Source organism: Hylobates moloch, unplaced genomic scaffold (assembly GCF_009828535.3).
Source record: "Hylobates moloch isolate HMO894 unplaced genomic scaffold, HMol_V3 SCAFFOLD_14, whole genome shotgun sequence".
Lineage (NCBI taxonomy): Eukaryota > Metazoa > Chordata > Mammalia > Primates > Hylobatidae > Hylobates > Hylobates moloch.
Window position 1 is genome coordinate 57438992 of NW_026652289.1, and position 16556 is coordinate 57455547.

Below are 16556 nucleotides of genomic sequence, written 5' to 3' on the forward strand. Positions count from 1 at the left end.
AGACTCTGTCTCAAAAAAAATAAGGGACTATGGAGCTACGCTATTATGGGATTGTGGTTGGGATCAAAAGAGACAACATACATCTAGCCTTCGGCTTTAGGAGCAGACCCTCCTAGAGGGTGCTCAGGTTTCCATGTAGAAAGAGAGAGAGAGAAGGAAGCATCCCTTTGGGGCTGCCTCTCTCCTTCCCCCTCCATGCTCAGTCTTGGAACTCACTGTTCTTCACTCCTCTCTTCTGTCTACTCAAACTTGGCTCATCCTTCAGAATTCAGCTGAAGAACCCTTCTTCCTGAAATGGTCCTCTCTCTCCAAACCCCTACTGCACCAGGTAAAGAGCATGTGGCTGGGGAGGGTGGATGTGTTGCATCTCCTTTCCACCTTCAGGCGGCTGGCAGTGACAGCTTACATCACCGAGCTAAGACAGACTCTCATGCAGCAAGTGGCCACTGTGGCAAAGGGTGGCCATGGAGACTGATGCTGAACTGTGAGTGGGCAAGAGGGGCAAGGCAGCCCACCTGATAAACTCAGGCCCTGCCTGCTGGGCATTAACAGGGCTTGACAAATGAATTATGCATTTCTTAAGCACAGAGAGCACATCTTACACTTTCTGTTCTTGTCCACATTTGTTTTTTGTTACTGTTTTTGCATTAGTATTCTCCCAGGATCTATCAGGAACCTAGGCACCAAGACACCCAACAAATACTGCCGGATGAATGCAGTGATCTGTTAATATCTATTGCTTCACTCACTGACAAGCTCTTCTCAGCACCGCAATGCCTACTTTGGCATATTTATGCTTCTTAGAGCTATACCACTATTTTGATGACACTATGCCATTTCTAGAGTTTACATTTTATGACTCCGAAACAGTTTAGGTCCTTAGACATATCCTCAAACCAATGTGTTGACTCAAAAAACTTAGGAGAAACTTACTAGAAAAGTTCACAGAATCTGGAAGCCTACAGCTTTGGAGCATTCTAAGGCTCCAAACATTCAACTTATCCTAGGATTGGCAACTCATATCAGCTCTCCGGTTAGACACACGTCTTGCCGTCTTGTGTCCTCAGCTCTAATCCAAAGCCTGAGGATCTCTCCTTCCCGGGACCAGGCCAGCACTCCCCTCCTGCTTTCACCCCTCTAGGAGACCTCCCTAAAATTCTTCCTAAGGGCATTCTCAGAATTAGCCTGGCTTTGAAGATTATTCAGAACCACAGAGGGAGGTGGGAGTGGCCTCAACGCTTTACAAGGCTGCAAAATAAATCAAAAGGTGAAAGGAGCTTCGTGAAGCCCAGAGCTCCTTGCCACCTGGCAGAGCAATGCATTAGTCGCACTGCCTGTGGTGCAGAGCAGCTTGCGAGGCAGGGGCAGGGACAGGGGCAGAAACTGGGACAGGGACGGAGGAGGGGCACAGACAGGGGCGGGCGTGTACCTTCTGTCCGCGGTGACTTTGCGGCCCTGGGGCTGTGGGTGCCGGCTGCCTCGCAGCACGGTGGGGCCCTGGCGGCTGGCGTCCGTACCGGCCAGCGCTGGCGTCTCGTCGCGGCTCCTGTGCAGTGGCACAGACGTGCGCACGGCCGATACCACGTGGTCCGCGAAGGCGCGCGCGGGGGCGCCAGGCCGCTGGCCGCCGCGCATGCGGTAGGAGCGGGGCAGGCAGGGCCGCGTCTGCTCCATCACGCCGCCGCTGCAGCTACGCGAGCAGGCAGACCAGGGGCCCCAGGCGCCCCACACTCCCGGGGCGCCGCCGCCGCCGCCCTCGGGGGCGCCCTCCGACTCCATCCGCTGCGGGACCTGCGGAGACAGAGGCGGGTTAGGGGACCAGAACACCGCTCCTCTCTTCACCCAAAAAGCTTTGAGCAGGGTCGACTTATCCATCAGGCACAAGTAGGCACAGTCTGTTTCAAAGACAAGTATTAATACAATCCAGCCTGGTTTAGAGTTAGTTTTTGGAGGAAAGAGGGCCCCGCGAAGGCAAAAATGCCTAGGCCCCGCGAAAGTCATAATGCGGCCCTGGCTTTGGGTGTCATGGCCTTGGAGGGCTCTAAGTGCATGGTACCCTCACCTCTTAGGCGGTTTCAGGAGTCCCCCTTAACCTCCAACTCGGTCTTCCGGATTCCCGCCAGAGGGACTGGACTTCCCATAAACTGCAAGGAAGACATGCCTTGTGTCACCCTGCGGGAAAGGCAAGGAACTGGACACAGTGGTTGAGAGGCCACCGCTTTAGAGCCGGACTGCCTATGGTTACACCCCTGCCACCACTTCCTAGTGTGTCCAGAGTTTGTTCCTTCCGGTGGGTTCGTGGTCTCACTGACTTCAAGAATGAAGCTGCAGACCTTCACAGTGAGTGTTATAGCTCTTAAAGGTGGTGTCACGGAGTTTCTTCCTTCCAGTGGGTTCGTGGTCTTGCTGACTTCAACAATGAAGCCGCAGACCTTCGCTGTGAGTGTTACAGCTCTCAAAGGTGGCACGGACTCAAACAGTGAGCAATAGCAAGAATTACTGTGAAGAGAGCAAAAGAACAAAGCTTCCACAGCATACAACGGTACCTGAGTGAGTTGCTGCTGCTGGCTGGGAGGGATGGGGGGGGGGGGGGGGGCGGGACGCCAGCTTTTATTCCCTTATTTGTCCCCGCCCTCATCCTGCTGATTGGTCCATTTTACAGAGTGCTGATTGGTCCATCTTACAGAGTGCTGATTGGTCTATTTTACAGAGTGCTGATTGGTGCATATACAATCCTCTAGCTATACACAGAGCGCTGATTGGTATGTTTTTACAGAGTGCTGATTGGTGCATTTACAATCCTTTAGCTAGACACAGAGCCCTGATTGGTGCGTTTACAATCTTCTAGCTAGACAGAAAAGTTCTCCAAGTCCTAGGAAGTCCCCCTGGCTTCACCTCTCACTAGCCATGTGACTGGGAAGTTTCTGAATCTCTCTGAGGCTCACTGTGCTTTAAAGATGGATAGTACCAGTACCTACCTTGTAAGCTGTAAGGGGATTTAGGTTAGGCCATCCATGTGCATAGCAGAGAGCTTGGCACTAAACAAATATTTGTTAGTAATGATAATAATGTCCCTGCTTCCATGGTAACTTGGAAGAGGTGAAAAATGTCAGAAGGTTCAAAAGCTCTATCCAAAGAGTGATCTACACCCTCATTTAACTGGTCATTTCAGAGACCTACTGTGCCAGGCTCCATGCCAAGAGTAAGCACACTGTAGTTTATTCATTATGCAGACATGCTCTGAGCACCAGCTGTATGCCAGTGCTGAGCCAGGCCCAGAAGACAAGGGAAAACGCATCACAGGTCCACACAAGTGCTTAGATCCAGCAGCAGATGAGCTCTATGCAGCCAGTACAAGATTGTGGGAGGCTTTTGGAAGGGACTGGCTGTCCAGGCTGGGCAGGGTGAGGGTGGGAGAATTGAAAAGACCTCAGAAGAGGAAACGGGAGTCACAGTCATAACTGTAATTGTTCAGGCACCTACTCGGTGCCAGATTACATAGCTCATCTCAAGAAGAGATCATCCTAGGTAAGCCAGGTGGGCCCTAAATCCAATGACAGGTGCCCTTATAAGACATGGAAGAGAAGACACGGACACAGAGACAAAGGCAGTGTGACTCCTGAAGCAGAGATTGGAGTGGTGTAGCCACAAGCCAAGAAATGTGCGTAGCCACCAGAAGCTGGAAGAGGCAAGGAAGGATTCTCCCCTTAGTAACTTTGGAAGGAGCGTGGCCCTAGTGACACCAGTTTTGAACTGCTGATCTTCAGAATTTCAAGAGAGTAAATGTCTGTTGTTTTAAGCAATCCAGTTTGTGGTAATTCATTATGGCAGCCCTAGGAAAATAATGGAGTGTGCTTATACTTGGAGAACAGGGAAGGAAAATGGGCCAGCACGGGCCGCACTCCTCCTCTGTGTCCCATGCTGCCCAGATGGCACATGTGTAAATGGCCCGGCTCTGCGGCACAGGCAGCACTAGTGCCAGTTACACCTTCCAGGGCCCCTCAGCTCCCCCAGCCACCCAGAGAGGTTGATATTATATGGCTTCTTTTAGAGGGAAGAAACTGAGAACCTAGGAGACTTTATGACTTGTCCTCCATCTCAGGCTAGTGCAGGGCACAGACAGGACTAAAATTGTCTCCTGACCCCTGGTCTAACATTCATTTTTCCCCCTGCAGCATGTGGCCTCCCTGCCTATGTTGTTGCTAGAAAACAGAAGGTTAAAATGAGTAGAAATAAAACCACTTCGATAATTGTTCTAGTGGAAGGATCAATGGGATAAACGAACAAAGGCAGAAATATGTTTCTGGCACATTTGGAGATTTCAGTTATCCACTGCCTCCTGATCTCTCATTAACACAGATAACTAAGACACTGCCTATAATAGTTGGATTAGACATGCAGCTATACTCAAAATCCACTTCCTAGAACTAATCCCACCCTTAATTTAGTTCCTATTGCCAAATTGGGCAAGGTCCCTGGGGGAAGAAAACATGAAGCCACATTCCGTCCTATTCTATTCATAATAATTCTCTCTAATTTATAGTTGAATTATGGTGAGTGACTTGAAATTCCATCTGAGTCCCCATGGTGAGAAACTAACCACATGCTCCAGAATTGTATTTTTATAGTATGTAGCCAGAAACAAACAAATAAACAAAAACACAGAAAAACAGAAAGGAAGGAAGGAGTAGAAACAGAAAGAAAAAGAAAGGAAGAAAAAGCCAATCAAAGAAAAAATGAGGGGATGAGGACTTGAGATGTTAGCCTGCTAGTTGTATCGACCACCCAGCCTCCTTCCACTCCTTCCTGATCCTCCTAACAACCCTCTCCCCTTCTGTTCTCATAGTCAAGGAGTTTTCTGTAAGGCAAGATGCAAAATGGGATAACTTTCAAGTGTTTTGAGACATAATATTCCTAAAATTAGGACGAACTAACAGGACCTCTGTTAGTGACAGGCAGCAAAACCAAATAATAAATCATGGTAAGAGACAAAAATAATTGAACCTCGAAGCTTTATAACCTGCCAGCGTGCTGCCCCGTCCCCAATACATACTGACATGTGAAGACCAAAGCAGAAAACCTGTTCTAAAATGCATGCTAAACCGCTGGTTTTCTTCATTTATAAATAATTCTAACAAATCAATAAGAAACAGACAACCCAGTGGAGACAGGATCTAAGGGTATGAAGAGGTGGTTCATAGGTGTTGTGGACTGAACCTGTCCCTCCCCACCATTCATATGCTGAAGCCCAAATCCTCAGTACGATTGTATTTGGAGGTGGGGCCTTTAGGAGGTAACTAGGTTTAGATGAGGTCATGAGGGTGAGGCCCCCATGATAGGATTTATGTCCTTATAAGCAGAAGAGAGACCAGAGTAAGGAAGAGAAACCAGTTTTCTCCCTCTCTCTCTTAGCCCCACTCCCCACCCCACCATGTGAGAACACAGGGAGAAGGCAGCTCTCTGCAAGCCAGGAAGAGAACCCTCTGCAGGAAACCAAATTGCTCAACACCTTGATCTTGGACTTCCCAGCCTCCAGAACTATGAGAAATAAATTCCTGTTGCTTAAGCACCCAGTCTATGGTTTTTTATTACAGCAGCTCAAGCTAATATACAACAGGAAAATAAATAACATATGAAAATTGTTTAACATCACATATATTTAAAATAATGCAAAATAAAGCACCAAGATTCCATTTAAAACCCATTAGATTGGCGAATATTATAAAGTTTGACAATACTGATATGGCAAGAATGTTCATTGCTGATTAGAATCTAAATTTGGGCAACTTCTTGGGAGAGAACTTTGCAATACCTATCACAGTTTCCAATACACATAATCTTTCACCAGCAGCTCTACTTTTAGTAGTTCATCTTACAGATATACTAAAAAATACTGTAAAAAGTTGTATATATACACATAAAGACTTAAATTGCATCATATTTTGTAAGAACAACAATGAAAAAAAGGAAGCAACCTAAATGTTCATGAATAGGAGCCTGGCTAAAATGAAATCTATCCAAACAATGGAATGTAATTTATCTGGTAGGATGAGGTAGATTTATATCTGTTAAAATGGACAGCTCTCCATATATTTTTTCACTATATTAATTAGTGAAAAAAACAAAACTATAGGACAGTGTAAGAGAATAAACCTATTCGTTGATATCACTCTAAGTGTTTAGTTGCAACATTAAAAAATCACTGATATTTGACCTTTTTTGATCTACAAAAATATAATTTCATATGATTAATACTTTCATATGATTCAATCTAATATGAGTAGCTTTCTGACCTTGGCAACTAACAGAGCCCAACTAGAAAATCTTTTCCCACCAAACAAGGCAGCAAGAAAGATAAGGCAGAATGCAGTGTGTCCTCATCACCCACCCCTCACCAACTTCCTATACTAGCCAGTTGCCCTGGGGATCACATCAACACCTTGCAGCAGCTGGCAAGGCCTATTAGCAGGTGTTTAACAGTGATGCCAATAACAACCATTTAATTAGTAACAGAATACAGGCCAACCGAAGGCTAATTATTTTATATATATTATCTAATTAATCCTCAAAACACCCACCTAAAGAAGCTATCATCATCTCCCTTTACGGATGAAAAACTGAGGCTTAGAGTTTGTTTCTAGAGTTCAAAAAATTCATAACAGTTCATGAGCACCCAGGATACCTCCTGTGATTTCCAGCAATGATTAGAGTGACCTTAGGGGTGGCTAAGATTCTGCACTGTGTACACATGAACAGAAGGTCACAAAAATTGGAGTGATTGCGTTTAAATGACTTTATACCCAATGTATTAGTCCGTTTTCATGCTGATAATAAAGATATACCCAAGACTGGGCAGTTTACAAAAGAAAGAGTTTTATTGGATTCACAGTTCCACAATCATGGTGGAAGGTGAAAGGCACATCTCAAGAGAGAAGAACAAGAGAAGAGAAGAAAATCATACAGGGAAACTCCCCTTTATAAAATCATCAGCTCTCGTGAAACTTACTATCACGAGAATAGCACAGGAAAGACCCGCCCCCATGATTCAATTGCCTCCCACCAGGTCCCTCCCACAACACATGAGAATTGTGGGACCTACAGTTCAAGATGAGATTTGGGTGGGGACACAACCATATCACCCATAGACTGGTGGGTCTTAAGAAAATCTAGGGTAAAGTTATTTAAATGATCAGAAAAATAAAACAAACAAAAGAGATCTTCCATTGTGGAAAACAACATGCTGGTGTAAGGAAAGACGTGGAGGATGAAGTTAACATTGGATGGCTTCAGCCTTCTATGAAAGAGGTAAGGTCTGCCACTGAGGGGAGGGAAGAGATATGCTGGAGGATTACAGACAGAAGAAGCCCAGTGGAAGAACAAAAATACCCCTTATCTGCCCTAACTACTTTAACACAAACCCTCTGATACTCACAAGATTCATTTCAAGGATGTATATTTCCATTTTGCAGATGTAGTCACTGAGGTTCAGAGTGTCCATGTAGTCTAGTGGATGATGTGGGCTTTGAAAATATATGTGAGATAAAATAATGCGAATCTGCTAGTATTGCTTGGTAGATAAAATGAAATAGCTAGGTAAGGCATCTAACATGTCCCCCAGCAGGGACAGAGAAAATCTCCACTTTGTCCCTTCATTAGGAGAATGTACATTACCATTCAGAAGCTTTATAATGTGTAAGACACAGGTCCAACCCTAGAATCAAATCAGTGCTCTCTCCGCTTCACTGGAGATTTTAAAGGATGGGGGCGAGGTGGGTGTCAGGGTAACATAACAGAATTAGAAGAGGAGCTTGTTCAAAGCACACATGCCATGCCGTGACCCTTCCCCCCAGAGATTATGACCTGCCCTGCATGGGGTGAGGCTAGGGTTAAGGGGGCCATGTATTTTGGATGAAATCCTCCAAACCTGATATCCCCCTCCTCATTTAAAAACTACTGCTTGATATTATGGTGCCTCTCTAAATAGTCATGATGGGGCATAAGCCAGGGAGCAGGAAACAGAAACAACATCCAGAGCCCGGCACGGTGGCTCATACCTGTACTCCCAGTACTTTGGGAGGCTGAGGCAGGTGGATCATTTGAGGTCAGGTGTTCGTGACCAGCCTGGCCAACATGGTGAAACCCCATCTCTACTAAAAATACAAAAATTAGCTGGGTATGGTAGTGGATGCCTGTAATTCCAGCTACTCAGGAGGGTGAGGCAGGAGAATCACTTGAGCCCGGGGGGCAGAGGCTGCTGTGAGCCAAGATTTCGCCACTGCACTCCAGCCTGGGCGATAGAGAAAGACTCCATCTCAAAATTTAAAAAAAAAAAAAAAAAAAAGAAAGAAAAGAGACAAAAGAAAAAGAAAAAGAAACAGCACCTAGAGAAGTTAGAGAAGCAGTGTAGTCCCCTTCCCATTTAACTCAACTTGGGCTGTGCAAGAGACTGTGACAGTGTTAGAGGGAAATTGAAATCCCCCCAAAGACTTTGGATTTGGAGCTGGATGCCCTAACTGACCATATTTTGAGATCAGCTCTATGGAAGTGTTGGTTAATGTTAGGCAGGGACATTTGCATAAATATATATCCATAGGAAGGTGTATATATGGGGTAGCATTCCCCGTTCCTTAGGTCTTTAGTCACATCTCCATATTGGATGAAATGTGGTGGGAATGTATTCAGGGGCCCTGCCAGCTAAAGCCAAGGTAGGCAATGTGGGTCAATGGACACTTCCTCCCTGGAATTTGAATTTCCAGCAAATTGACGAGCAGACCAAATGGCTTTGAGTCCTTGGCTCCAGCAGCAGCTCCTTTGAACTTGCTGTTTATGCTGAGACCAATCTTGTGCAATTGCTCTCTGATGTGCCTCACTTCCCACCTGCTTCCTAGACTGATTATTGTAAACTCCCTATTGCTTATGTTAGTTTCTGTTGCTTGCAGTAAAGAACCCTAAATGATATCTAAATCAGTGGTCCCCAACCTTTTTGGCACCAGGAACTAGTTCCATGAAAGACAATTTTTCCACAGATGTGGTGGTGGTGGGGAGGTAGAGATGGTTTCAGGATGAAACTGTTCCATCTCAAATCATCAGACATTAGATTCTCATAAGGAGTGTACAACCTAGATCCTTCACATGTGCAGTTCACAATAGGGTTCGCGCTCCTATGAGAATCTAATGCCACTGCCGATCTGACAGGAGGTGGAGCTCAGATGGTAATGCCCGCTGGCCCGCCGCTCACCTCCTGCTGTGCTCACCTCCTGGGTTCCTAACAGGCTGCGGCCCAGTACTGGTCCACAGCCCAGAGTTTGAAGACCCCTGATCTAAATGATTGCAAATATTATAATATACACATAAAATGTGGTAATCAAGATAATGTGAAATGAACTGGGTCTGCCTTTGGCACAGGACTTGGAGGACAGAAAGCAGCTACTGGAACGAGCAAAGGCTGGGAGAGGGAGGTGGTCTGGACTTGGCAGAGGCCTCATGATTAAGCGAGCCCAGGGCAGAAAGAGTCATTTAGCGGCAGTAATTGACCACAGCCAGAGTAACTAGAGAACCATGGTCTCCATGAAACATGATGGGACCAAGTGAATCAGAGGCACACAGGAGAGACAGCAGGAGAGCTTTGAGAAGAACAGGAGAGGTAATTATCAGAGCAATTGTGGATGGGGTTTATTTCATCGTAGCCTTTTTAAGGGAAATGAACATAAATGACCAAAATATAAGGATGGTCAAATAAATGAGGGTCAAATGACTCCGTGAAGCATCATAATCATGAATAATACAGAGCAATATGGAAATAGTCTTATAATACAATATTAATTGAAAAATGTCAAATATAAACTTATAACGACACCATGATTATAATAATGTAAAGATTCAATAGCATAGGAACAGAGCCTGGAAGGCGACATGGAAAAATGAAAACATACGATCTGTTACTGAAGCTGGACCCAGGATAAGTTTTCTTGTAATTTAAAAAATTTCAGTCATGGTTACAATATTGCTTGCTCAATAAATAAAAATAAATAGATTAAATGGAGAAAGATTTGGAGCAGATTGTGGAGAGTGGGAGGCACAGAGTGAACTAAGAGTCGGTGATAGTCTTGTCACAGAAAACCCTGGAAATTTCTCATCGCCACCAGTAAATTCATAACCAGGAACAGCTCTCAATGTTTTCAATGGATTTGGTTTCTGTACTAATGTGAAATCATGTAAGGTTTCACTGGTTTCTAATTCTCTTTCTACAAAATAAACCTCCCATCTGTTCTTCATAGAAAACGAGTCACATGCAAAGTCTGAAATTCTAAAGTCTCATTCTAAGAGAGACTGGAAAAAGTAGGTTTAGTTTTAGCCACATAACCAAGTCAACACTCTAAAGCAAACATTTCAAAAATACACCTTAGAGTTTGAGCCCTGAGAACAAAGTTTTGGGAACCTGAGAGCAAATGAAAGCAGGAACATATAGCTGGCTGCTCAGCTAGGACAACCTGGGGCCTGTGCAGGATCTCGGGGAGGTGGGACCACTTCATAGAAAATCTCCAAAGTTGGCCAGGCGCAGTGGCTCACGCCTGTAATCCTAGCACCTTGGGAGGCCGAGGCGGGCGGATCACCTGAGGTCAGGAGTTCGAGACTAGCCTGGCCAACGTAGTGAAACCCTGTCTCTACAAAAGATACAAAAATTAGCCAGCCATGGTGGTGCACGCTTGTAATCCCAGCGACTCAAGAGGCTGAGGCAAGAGAATCGCTTGAACCCAAAGAAGGAGACTATAGATGTTAAACGAGACTTTAGAATTTCAGACTTTGCATGTGACTCGTTTTCTATGAAGAACAGATGGGAGGTTTATTTTGTAGAAAGAGGATAGAAACCAGTGAAATCTTACATTTCAAGCGAGGAGAAGGAGGTTGCAGTGAGCCGAGATTGCGCCATCGCACTGCAGCCTGGGCACCAAGATCAAAACTCCGTCTCAAAAAAAAAGAGAATCTCCAGACTCCAGCCAGATCTAAATTCAGGATTATCACTATGGTTTTCTCTGAGACATATGATTTAATGTTACATCTTGATCAACTATCTAGACTCTGACATGACACATTGCAAAAGGCCCCAAATCTTACCTTTCGGCATTCCTGTTAATGCCAGCAGCTGCAGTATCAGTGTAAGAACTTCACAATATGGAAGACGGGAGCACAATACATTTAGCCTTGATTATTGGATCAGAATTGCCCCAATAGTAATTATTATGTAAATGAGTTCTACAAATGCATTTCAGGAACAGTTAAATGATGTATTTGCACAAAACCAAAACAAAGAAGGAGTGGGTAGAAGCCAAGGGAAACCAAGATAAATGAGGAATGAGAAAGCCACGCTTTAGAGAAAATACGAACCACACAGAGGAAAGCACCACTGACATGCAGCCACCCAGCAGCTAAGCAGTTCTGAGTGGTGTTCTGCACTTTCCAGCTCTACCCGAAGGCTTTCTCTCAATACCTGTGTCCTCCCAGTTGGAGAATTCTCACAGTAAATGATCTCAGACACACAAACTCCACCATACTTCTCCAAGTATATGTTATTGAGTGTATACTCTGAACACGTGGACATGCCCCTGCCCTATTTCTCCTACTGCTGTGCTATGCTTCTCAAGGTGAGAGCCACAGGGTAATTTGCAACACAATCTACCTGACATATAACTTGAGAAATGCAGATTCCTGGCTCCTACACCAAACCTAGTGAATAAGAACCTCTGGGGAAAGGCCCAGGAATATGCATTTTAAATAAGCTCTCCAGTGATTTGAATGCATCCTCTGGTTTGAGAATCACTGGCCACTGGACACCTCTATGTGAGACTCAAAGAGGAGAGGGCTAAACTGAGCTCATAGGCTGCTACTTCCTTAGCCCCCAAATGCTCTAGCCACATGATTTTATTACCCTCAAATTTCCTGCATTTTGAACCACCCCTTCTACTTCTGCCATTCAAGTTGAGGCCAACTCAGGATTTCTCATATGAGACAAGGAAAGATTCATGGACTGAGAACTTCCCCTCATATGGTATGTAAGCTAAGCAGATTCCACTGGAAATACTGTATACTTTTAATAAAAGAGGTATAACAGCAAACGGGAAATGTAGAAAGATGAAAGAAGAGGAAAGGGTGGACTCGTGGGAAGCTCTGGACTGGACCCTGCAGGCTGGTCCCAAGTCTGCCGTCCCTCTTTGTGATTTGAGGCCAGCCAGTCTGTGGCTCGGGACCTCAGTTTCCATATCAGTAAAATGAGCTGGTTGGACTTAACGAGGGCTGAGGTCCCTTCCAGTGCTAACGGCCTCTGATCTTTCCTGGAAGCACGCTTATATTTCTTGCCACTTAATTGATTCACTTCAAGTACCACAACAGGGAGAGGCAATCCCAGGTTGTACCCAGGGCTCCCCACTGCCAGCAAAGAGGCTGTGAGCACAGAACTTCCCTAAACACAGGGCAAAGGAGGCCCGGATGCATTTCCATGATCTTTAAAAGCAGGGCCCAGCCAAAACTACGATGCAATGAGGTAAATATTTGGATGTGATCTGCATAATCGGAAACACTCTTCTTTCTGAAATTGACCTGACTCTTTCATCACCAGCCACATGGAAATTGTACTTTGTTATAACTAGAAAATAACACAGAGCATGTGCCTTGGTACCCACTCGGCCCTGTGTTGCTGCGTAGTTACTCAGGAAACAGAAGCAGATGTCTCTGTGTAGTGCCTGGTGTGGTTTTTTGTGCTAGCCTCATGCTCTCCACGTCAAGTGGCTATTTGCAACCCAAGCCAACCAGGACAGTCAAAATAATGAGTAATGCATGAAATAAAGAGTGCTGGCTTCTGGACCCAGAGGCCGATTCGGGGAACAGCAATCTTCCAGCAGAAGAGTCTGCCTGGTGACTTGGCTGTCTGCATCTGGGTCAATATTCAGCACTCCCCAGGAAGCCCCTGAGATCAGCAGGCCGCTTAACAAAGGCAAGCCGAAAGCATTTTCATGGAAAGCATCAGCATCCGGCACAGAACAGAGCATGCAGCAAGTGTTCAACAAACACCTGAGTGAAAGAGGCTGCAAATGGATTGAGATTTGACCTTACCTGGATTCCCTGCCTTAGCCTTTCCCTCACTCACTCAGGCTTCCCTGTAACACCAAAGGTATTTTCTTTTAAGATGGAGTCTCCCTCTGTTGCCCAGGCTGGAGCACTGTGGCACAATCTTGGCTCACTGCAACCTCCGACTCCTGAGTTCAAGGTTCAAGCGATTCTCCTGCCTCAGCCTCCTGAGTAGCTGGGATTACAGGCACACACCATCATGCTCAGTTAATTTTTTTTTTGTATTTTTGGTAGAGACGAGGTTTCATCATGTTGGCCAGGCTGGTCTTGAACTCCTGACCTCAAGTGATCTGCCCACCTTGGCCTCCCAAAGTGCTGAGATTACAGGCATAAGCCATCACGCCTGGCCGCCAAAGCTATTTTCTTAAAACCTAGCCCTACTGTGTTACTCTCCTGCTTACCAATGTCTCCTGGGTCCTCACTCTCCAAAAGATAAAATCCAAAATTACTGTTTGCCATGGCATCCTAAACCTGTCACCTTCTGGCCTCAGCCTTCCTTTCCAGCTTCAACTCCATCTCTGTCCCCCCATGCTCACACCACACAAGAAGTAGGACACGCCCTCTCTCCCTGCCCACCTTCACCTGGCTGTTCTCTCAGCTCCAGTGCTCTCTCTTCTACTCTGCCTATGAACATACCTTTCCCATCCAGATCAAGCAGGCTCTCTCCCATTCTCCAGGGCCATTATACACCCTTCTCCATAGCACTTACCACCTGGCACTGTCATTATCTTTGTACACAGCTACCTCCCCACCAGCACCGTGAGCTCCCCAGGGCAGGAATTATGTCTTATTTATTTTTGTGTTCTACCCACTCTCTCTAACAGAGAGTCTGTCACCTGGCAGGCCCTCAGGATATATCTGAAGGACAGGTGAATAAACCCATGGATGAATGAATGACAAATTTCCCAACGGCTTGGTCTCCTGCCTACCTGCTTTGTGAAATGTCAAACACTTCCTCTCCCTAGCAGTACATGCCATGTTCAGCCACTTAGCTAGTGATCTGATGCCTCTACTATTGTCCTTACTCCATGTGCCTAAATGTCAGGAAGCCGACAGTCTAAAGAACAGTTCTGTCTCTTCAAAGCAGTCCACTCAGTATTTGACCCCTGGCTGTCCTCTGCTTGTTGAAATGCTCTCTCTCCTTGACTTTCAGGACACCATATTATCCTGGTTCTTCTAAAATTCTGGCTGTCTCTTTGCTGGCTTCCCCTCCTCTACCTTCCCCTCAAATGTTGGAGTTCCACTCTTGGTTTTCCACTTTTTTAATCCAAACCTTCTTTCAGGAAAGACATTGTAGCATGAGCAATGATCTTCATGCAGATGTCTCCCCTATTCATGGATAGTCCCCAAACTCTCTTCCAAGCACCACATTTACATTCCCAAAAACCTGGTTGAAATATCCACTGGGGTGACCTAGGGACTTTTCCTATTCCATCTGTCACCTAATAAGGACATGAACACCTGCTCCATCATGAATTCTCAATCTTCTGGCCCATACAGATGTGGCCCCATCTCCCACTGCCCTCCCCCAATTGGACACAAAATCCTGCCAGTTCTACCTCAGAAATATTTCCAGACCCTGTCCCGTTTTCTCCAGCCCACAGTCCATGGTTTAGTCCTCATTCCCAATTTGCTCTTACCTGATCTCTACCCATCCAATCCCTCCTCCCCACACTTCCATGTTCATGGTCATTCCTGAGCTCCTCTCCACCTCCAGGACCACTCCAGCCCCCCAGCCAGGTTTACAAGGCCCTTCCTTCTTTGGCCTCCACCTGCAGCCTCCCCACCAGCACATCCTTGTTCTTAACCTCTTACTCAACCACGCCAAGCCTCTACATCACTCTACCTTGGACGATCTCAAAAGCCCCCCTTCTCCCCCAACCTCACTTTACGTGATAAATTCCTGCTTCTCCTTTGAGACTTGCCAAATGCTATTTTATATCCTCTTTGCAGATAACCCAACTCCGAAGTAAGGATGGTGGCTTTGCCCTTTAGGCATCCATTGTGAGTACACTACATTTCACTATAATTTCTGGTTTTTTGTGTCCCATACCCCAAGTTGTGAAACAAAATCAGGTATAAATTCCTTATACCTATTGCTCTTACCCAACTATAAAACGAAAAAAAATTTATGAATGAAATAACTACAAAACTGAAAACTAATAAAAATTCAAATTAACAATATGAACTTAATGGGATGGGAGGTTAATAGACATTGTTGGGCATGATTGCAGGATGTATTTAAGTCTTTTAAGTTTCACTTATTGACAGATTCTTTTGAATTTGAACATGACAGATCATCATTTGATTTATATTTTTCTTTTGAAAAATGAACTTGTTTTAAATTACCAATCCATTATTTTGAAGCGCCAATACATAAGGCTAAAATTTAAAATGCCGCTTAGTGGAAAAAAAAATTCACTATTGTTTAGCACCACACTTATTGCTAATGAGCTATTGTGAGCTGGGCCACAAAAGACAGAACCTGTACAATACAGCTGAAAGGTGCACATGCCATGATCTCTATCGGATGGAGTCTTTGGAGATCGGTACCCTATGTGGTATCTCAATGTTCCCATCCTTTTGTGGATTCAAAATTTAAAAATCTTTTCTCACTGAAACCAAGGTACTCAGTCGTCATTCAGATTATCCAGAAGAGACTCATATTACAATTTTCAAGTTATCATCCAAATGAAAATCCTAAACTTAAAAAAATATCAAAGTTCCAGACCACCAAGAATATGCTCCGGGGGGCATATTCAAGACTCCAGCGGATATGGGTCCTCAGCTCATAAATCATTGTTTTAATTACTGTTATTTTAAAAGACTTTATTTTTAGAGCAGTTTTAGGTTCACAGCAAAATTGAAAGGAAGGTACAAAGATAGCCCACATTCTCCCTGCCCCCACATATACATAGTCTCCCCACGTTATCGGTATCTTCCACCAAAGTGGTACATTTGTTGCAACTGATGAACCTGTATTGCTAAATCATAATCACCCAAAGTCCACAGATTACATTAGGGTTGACTCTTGGTGTAGCACGTTCTATGGGTCTAGACAAATGCATAATGACAAGCACCTATCAGTGTAATATAGAGTGTTTTCACTGCTCTAAAAATCCTCTCTGCTCTGTCTATTCTTCCCTCCCTTGCCTCAACCCCTGGCAACGGCTGATCTTTTTAGTATCCCCATTGTTTGTTTTAATTTTTTTTATTATTATTATACTTTAAGTTTTAGGGTACATGTGCACAATGTGCAGGTTTGTTACATGTGTATACATGTGCCATGTTGGTTTGCTGCACCCATTAACTCGTCATTTAGCATTAGGTATATCTCCTAATGCTATCCCTCCCCCCTCCCCCAGCTGAGGCTCAGAATCAGGATTGGAACCCAGGTTTGGCTGATTCTGAAGCTCAGACTCCTCTCTCACTGC

General features: G+C 45.0%; 1 protein-coding gene across 1 annotated transcript in view; it reads right to left on the reverse strand.

Moving 5' to 3' along the window:
- THSD4 (thrombospondin type 1 domain containing 4) overlaps nt 1–16556 on the reverse strand; it is a 663778-nt gene that overhangs the window by 592781 nt on the left and 54441 nt on the right. The window contains exon 3 of the mRNA XM_032174674.2: nt 1430–1791. Coding sequence (XP_032030565.1) covers nt 1430–1791 — 362 coding nt within the window. The remainder of the gene's footprint in view (nt 1–1429; nt 1792–16556) is intronic.